The sequence below is a fragment of the Ceratosolen solmsi genome, unplaced genomic scaffold (assembly GCF_000503995.2).
Source record: "Ceratosolen solmsi marchali unplaced genomic scaffold, CerSol_1.0 scaffold57, whole genome shotgun sequence".
NCBI lineage: Eukaryota > Metazoa > Arthropoda > Insecta > Hymenoptera > Agaonidae > Ceratosolen > Ceratosolen solmsi.
The window spans coordinates 4,735,649-4,743,845 of record NW_011948427.1 but is presented as its reverse complement, the minus strand read 5'-3'; the positions used below and the strand labels follow the sequence as shown (position 1 = coordinate 4,743,845).

General features: G+C 23.1%; 1 protein-coding gene across 1 annotated transcript; it reads right to left on the bottom strand.

Annotated features, from left to right (window-relative positions):
• Window positions 1-247: 247 nt before the first annotated feature.
• On the bottom strand, window positions 248-7,689 carry LOC105363548 (lipase 3-like). The gene is made up of 7 exons (XM_011501279.1): window positions 7,509-7,689; window positions 5,399-5,579; window positions 3,640-3,754; window positions 1,558-1,798; window positions 821-979; window positions 495-722; window positions 248-415 (listed from the first exon to the last, which is right to left on the bottom strand). The coding sequence occupies exons 1-7, from the start codon at window positions 7,638-7,640 to the stop codon at window positions 248-250; spliced, it is 1,224 nt and encodes a 407-aa protein (XP_011499581.1). The 5' UTR covers window positions 7,641-7,689.
• Window positions 7,690-8,197: the final 508 nt, after the last annotated feature.

Below are 8,197 nucleotides of genomic sequence, written 5' to 3'. Positions count from 1 at the left end.
TAAATTTTCAAAGTTACATTCTATCGAAATCTTATACTACAACAAATAATATTTAGTTACTTGAATAGTACTTACGTAATCTATTAATTACTTCATAAAATTGAACTCGCTTCAGTATTTTAATATTTTACTTCAATATTTTTAATATTTAGTCGCTATAAAGTGGGATTATAAAAACAGATATATTGAACGTGAAATGAAATATATATATATATATATAGAATCGTAACAAAATTTATTTCACATTTTATTTAATAATTTGATTTTTGTAATCAGCCATCACTTGGAGAATTTTATAATAAACAAGTTCTGGGGCATCCACTGCCCATAAAAAGTCAAAATGATTGAACTTACTATGTTTGATGTTATAATTTCCTAATTTTATAGGTATTTGGTTATAAAAATATTGTACATCCTACAATAGAATAGAATTATTTTTAGTAATAAGTTTTATTTGAATATAAAAAGGCAATTATTTGAATGGTTTAACGTACTTTCTTATCCACTAACCAATCATTTTCTGACCAAAATACTGCAACTGGCACTTGAATTTTTGAAAGATCATAACTGGGTGGCCGAGAGTTATTGTAAACTTCTAAATTAAGTCGTGATCCATAATCAAACTTACGCAATTTATTGACAGTCATCTGTTGTAGCCAATGAATAAATAATTTCATTGACGTACCAGATGGAAAGTCACTCCAAATTTTTGACAAAAGGGACTAAAATAAATACACAAAAGCTCAAAAGAAATTCAATGTATTGTTCAAATAAAAAAATGATTAATCGAACATTCGAGCATAATATAAGAAATACTTACATAATCAAGTTGTTCTGGATTGTATCCAGCAATTAAAAATAACGAATTGCTACAAAAAATATTTCGCAAAATTTGTTTTTTACAAATATATTGTGCGAAATTATCAACAAAAATATTTCGTGGAAAAACTTCGTATATACCCAGGGCATTTGATATTCGCTTAAAAGGAAGAAAATATATATATTGACTTTTGATTCTCAGACGATAATTCTATCTTAATATAACAATTTCAAAATTAATTTAATGCTATATCGTTATAATTTTAAATGAAGATTACTTTGCTAGGCATAGTTTAGCAATATGTTTTAAAAACGTATTATTGTTATATTTTGTACTCGAGGTCATAAATATTTTTACGAATTCAAAGGTATTTTATTTAAATATAAAACCTCTCAAATCCTTTCAGTTGAAACTGATTTACATGTTCTATTTAGTACTGATTTAAATACATATTAGGTATCATGTTGGTAACCAATATAGTATTATGAAAAGAATATTTCTTTAGATAAACAGTCAATCATATTCTATAGAAGATAATTGAAGATTAAAATACTTGATATTATTGTATAGATGTAAGTTTAAGAATCGAAATGATCTATTAAATATTATTTTAAGATGTTCTCCATACAACTGCTATTTATTGTTATATTAACATAGTAATAAATATCTTTAGCCAATATAAAGAAATAACGAAAAATCTTGTCATAAAATTGAATATATTAAGTAAAAATTCGTACTTGAAGTTCTCTCCAAAAAAATGATAGCAATTTTACTGGCCCCTTGATGTGATGTAAATAAGTAGCAGGAGCTAAGGTAATCATTGCCTTAATATTCTTAGCAACTTCTGGCCTTTCTATAGCCATAACGGAAAATGTTGTCGCAGCCATTGAATGGCCCACACAAAATAAGCTGTCATTTTTTAATTCTGATATGTAAGTTATAATAGCTGGAAGATCATATAAACCTAATTCTTGCCAACTGGAAACAAAGAAATTATGATTTTCATTTGTAAATATAAATTTATTTGGAAATACAAATTTATTTGTAAATAGAAAATATAAATGGAAATATACATATAAATTAATCTTCTAATTTTCAAAGTCACTAATTCTCCATCTTAGACATGTAAAAGAATCTTCTTTATATATACGAAATTTGCAACAAATTACATATCAATAGTAAAAAGGAGCATTTAAAGACACTTTTTTTTTCATTTATATGTATATAAATATAAATTTATTAGTATGAAAATAAATGTGAATTGTGACAAAAATTAACATTTAACAATAAGTTCTCTTCAGTAATAATAATTAACACTAAATAATGCACAGTTTTAAAAAATCGTAGTTTTTTCCATTATAAATATTTCTGTAAATTTCAAATATTAAATATTTTTTTATAAAATTATTAATTTTTTCAAAATAATATTCTTTATATACGAGGGTTTAAAATACATAAAAAGTATGTGGATAGTTATATATATATATATATTTATATATATTTATTTATTTATTCATATATTGCGAAGATCATAATATCCGAAAAAAATTCAAAATTTCATTGATTTTTCCAAACGAAATATTAAATTGATTCCAGTATTGTTAATCTGATATTTAACTTTTTTTTTAATTTTAATGTTTAGTTTTTATCTGAATTAACTTAAATATCATTATAACTTATTAAATTTATTAATTTAAAAATTTCGTTTTATCAAATATCCAAAATATAATTATTAATTCCGATATTTCAATATTGTATTTTGACTTTTTTTTTTATTTGCTTTTATTTTTATTTATATATATATATATATATATATATATATATATATATATATATATATCCGTATAAACAAAATTGAATATATAGTTGGTTATGCTCCTGATTTCTTATACATTATTATTTTCATTTTTATTTTAAGTACTTAAACCATATTAACTTATTATTATTGTTATTTCAAAAATCTTCGTAAAAACTTATTTTGTTTATTTAAATTTAATAGATACCAATTTTATTATATTATCAGTGTCTCACTTTTACTAATATTTTTTGTTAGAACAAAGCCACACAAAGGATATGAACATTAAAATCGATGTAAATAATTTTTCCTTAAAGTTCTTTGTAACTTTGCTTGAAAAGTTGGTGTACTTTTAAATTCATATATTATTTAATGTAATTTTAATAAAAGATTTGACCTTGTTTCAAGCTTCGATTTTTTATTTTATTCCATTACATCCTTCGATCTTAGTTTTTATGAACAAGCGAGAGAGAGAGAGAGAGAGAGAGAGAGAGAGAGAGATGACGAGAATCAATCAGATTGGCAGAATATTAGTAATTTAAAATTTATGGAAATATTTTTAGAATGATATAAGCAATATTCTTTAGCATTTGGATAGCCTTGATTTTCACAATACATTGAGATTCAAAGAAATAAATTCGGTCAAGTCATTCCCTAAATACCTCACACAATCTTAAGTCATGTGAGTGATAGACACGTATGTATTTAAAATATACAAAGAATATTAGTGTTCAAGCATGAAATAGAATTTCTGAATGAATCATATTTTATCAGGAAAATTACATTATAGCCATTGGCTCACTTTTTAAAATTATTATTTATAATCCATAAATTATAAATTATAAATAATTTAGTAGAAGTGAAATTATTAACATTAGTATTGAGATTTTGTCGTATATAAGTAAATTTTTGTTTGCTGGAGCAGATTTTCTGACTTTAGTATAAAATACTCTGAAGGAAAGAAGAAAGTTCTATTGTAGCATTTCATTCTTTTAATTTGCATATTATTTATATGTAATTTTACCTAAAATTCCAGAATCGTGGATCAGAAGTAGATAACGTTTGATGTTTTCTTGAGAAAGTATTACCACGGGCATTTCCTAACCAGACATCATATCCATTATCCGATAAAATATAAGCTAAAATCATTAATGAATATATTAACATACAAATATTTTTATTTCAATAAGTAAACATATTTATATTGATTATTTGTTGAAAATCTCACCCCTGCTCATTTTTTTGAATGGGCTATAGTTTCAAGTATACATGTTTACAAAAAGAATACATCTATACATTAATGCTTATTTTGCATTTAAATTCCTATATATTTATCTTTATTTTTATATTGTCAACTAAGTACTATACTTTTTGTATATTACATATAATTAAGTATTTTAATGTTGCATTCTTAATAAAATAGAATAGAGAGTACAAAGTCAAATTTTCATACAAATATGAACTTGTAAATTATCATAAAATAAAGAAATTTATGTTATTTTAATTAACTATCTTACTGAAATTAAACTAAAATTATATGATATATTATTTGTTGTAAATGCGTAATATGACCCTTATTATCTTTGGAATCTGTTAAAATCAATGATTAAAACACTAGATTTTTCTACAAATTGTTTAATTGACATAAAGTTCTCATTTAAAATAAACAACACTACTTTGCCTTTAGTACGTTTAATCAAATTGATAATTCGATAATATATGTAGTATAATAAAATTTTAATTCTGTGTAAAAATTTTATGTGATTATTATTATCTTTAATTTTTTAGAAATATTGTATTAATTTAGAGCAGCTAGTAGGAAAAAAAAATTGTCAAAATATGAATGTAATAAATTAATCAAATCCGTTACTAGTTCATGGATCATTGGATAAATGAAAGAATTAAGATAAGTAAAAACTTTAATACTGGGGTGACTCGATGCTGTTGGTAGTGTGGTTCTTCATTATATCGATGGTAAGTAAATTTTTATTAGAAATAATTATGTATAATCGACAATTTTACATTGTATGATTTACAGCTATGATTACTATTAATTTAGTAAATTTTTTTTTTTTTTTTTTTAAGCTCTTTCATAATCAAAAGGTATTTATTAATTAATATGTGTTAATCGTCTAAGAAAGCCGTACTGTACCTTAATAAAATGATTATTTTTTATTAAATTATATGAAAATATAATACATCTATAAAAATATTATATTGAATATTGATTGTAACCACAGGCTATTATTAGAGAATATTGTGAAGAACTAATAGAAGGAAAGCCCATAAGTAATTGAAATTACATATATTATTACTAAACAATATTGTTAGTCAGCTTTTAGTAATTAAACATTATTACCGAAATATATTTATATAAAGTTTTTATGTGAATTTAGTCAAGTGTAAATATTTTATTTCTATATATATATATATATATATATATATATATATATCTTTGAATTTTCATAATCCAAAGACAAATATGACAATCAATATTTAAACTTATTGCGCATTTCACTTATGAATTCATGAAATTACTTAATAAAAACTGCAATGCTAAAAGTAAGAATTCTACAAAGACATTTTGCACAGGATGTAATATCTTGATTTAGCGAAATCATTTCACTGAAGTCACTACACTTGTTTAATAAACATGAGACGTTTCACGACATTAGTTAGGTAAACTTTATTATAATATCTTTTAAATTTTTAAGGCAGAGAATTAGACTCTCTTAGATTCTAATTTATGATGTAAAAATACTTTGAACGATGTAAATAGTTACCGAGGGCTTTGTTTTTACCAGCAATCAGCCAACCTGACGAGCTTTCTAAAAGTCCATGCTGTAAAAATACAGGAATAGAGCCTAATGCTCCCGGTATGCGAAATATTGTTAAAATGTATCCATCTTCTGTTGTAATAATGTGGGTTTCCGAAGGATAATTTTCTTGATTTATCATCGCAGCCTAAAATTTAATGCAAAATTTAATTTATTATATTTATATTCATATATCATATATTAATTAAAGCATATGGGTGTTACATCATTTTATAAATCTATAAGCATCAAACCATCTTGAAAGCCACTATATTTTTTAAAGATTTTCATGAAACTTACATACCATAAGATTAATACTAAAAAGAATATATTTATATTTAAATCGAATACATAATTATCAACAAACATTATTGCACATATATTTCTCGTTTCTTTTATACAATATCTTCTTCGTTTCTTAATTTAATTAGAATTTTGTGCACATAATCTTTGAGCAACTTAATATTCACTGCTAACATTTAGTGCATTCATACATGAAAAAAAGTATTACATAATGGCAAACTTAAAAAACTAATTGTCTCTAATATATCATTATAAATTTTTAACTCGTCTTACGAGGAAAAATCATTAATTTTATAAAAATACATGTAATGATTTGAAAATCATTTGATGAATTTTTAAATACTTTATAACTTATAAGAATACTACAGTATTTAATATTCATTCTAGTAAATTCTATATAATTTTACATTGTATATAATAGGGTCATTGGACTTTAAAACTGCTTATAAAAGACGGCTTTATCAATACAAATGAATCGATTTTCATTATTTTACGTCTCCTTAGATTTTTTTTCTCCCGATTTAAAGCAATCATTGGAGAAAAAACTGAACAATCATCGTGAACAATCATCCCCCTTACATATTGTGTAAATTTTTTATTCGACATATTCTTTGGTTTTAATTATAAAATGCCATATAACTGTTGTAAATAAAATACTTTTTTATTTGTATAATACAAATCGATCAATATTATGAATTATGGGATTAAATTTAAAAAAGTTTACTACGTCTAAATATTATTTTATTAAAAAATTTGCCATATACTGCTTTCTTCATAGAGTGTTTTTAAAATCGTATTTTAAAAATAATCATAGATAGAGACGATTATGGCAGAGATTATTAGTTAACATTAAGCAACAAAGCAATAACAATTATAAAATAATGTAAGCAACGATAATTTTACATTTATAATTTCTTTTGAATGAAAAATAAAATTAATTATTTTTTATGAACTTGAGAATTACCGATAGACCTTATATTAATCCATAGATAACCATATCTAATATCCCGTTATACCATTAATGGAATGATTTTTTTCTTCTGTAATATACTGTTTCATATAATCTTTGGAATTAAACAAATTTTAATATTAATTATTAATAAAATTAATTATGTTTAAAGCAGCGCTTTATTAGATCTGGTTGGATCATTCTTAAACGTGCATTATCATTTATATTAATTTTATTGAATATGTCATAAATATTTATAAATGTCTATACATAAATATAAAGTTAACCGATACCTAATATATTTGGTAATTCGATTTTTCAATTTTGAACTAAATATAATCATGAGTATTAATCATTAATATCAAATATTTTTTATTTTTAAAAAGTACTACTCAACTATTTCTCAGAAAACTCAAATACAAAATTTAAATGTTTTCAAAATAAATAGCATTAAGTGCTTGAGCAATATTAAAACAATTATAAAAAATAATTTTGTTTTTGTTATTGTATATAATTAGATGAAATTTATTTAGAATAAAAATGACGATGATATTATAATATGTGTAAAGTAATTAAAATTTTTGGTAAAAATCATTATTATTGTAAATAAAAAATTCTTCGCATTTAGTAATAAAAAATTATTGGTTTTTTAAAGAAAAATATATGTATTATTTTAATAAATTTACGTTATTGTATTTTAAGTTTTCCCATTTTAAATATACAAACACATACCATTTAATTAATATTTTATATAAAAATCATTATCCATCTAATTTATACTGAATTTATTAGATTATTTTTGTTAACAAAAAAACGAAAACTTACGGAATTGATAATATTATCGTTCGTAATTTCATTATTCGATGCAATAGAATTTGCGTCTTTTTTGTATATTCTAGGCCCTCCGCTTATTAATGATGCTGCAATGTTGTAAAAAGTAGAGTTTGCACAAACCATGTGTAAATGAATATATATTAAGCTTAGCCAAACAAAATAATTATTTTTAATCTGTATACAATAACAAATTATTATAATTCATTAGGATCAACATTATCGAACAAATTAAATAATTTTATCCGTTACATATTATACCTGTATCTTCATATTCTAATTAATGTAAAAATATTATTACACCTGTGTGATCTGTAAAAATTTAACAGCATTCAAACAACTTTTAAGTCTATTTTTGTCGAAGCCATGAGAGTGGTATGCAATATTGAATCAATAAAAATATTTTTAATATCTATCGTTACGATAAATTACAAATTGATTGTTTTTATTGCTGTTTCGTTTGAACTTTGTTATTTTTTTACGAAATTTCAATCACGACGAAGAGTTTCGGTGAGCGCGCGTCGTTCGACTGCTTATCGAATCACTGTCGACTTTGTGAGAAACCAACGTGGTAAATCGCGCTTATTTAGCAAGTGTATAGTCAAAACACAAATACAAACTGCTTCGCGCAATCCACTTACAATAATTTAAATACTAAATCTAATTAGTGCAACAATTTTCAA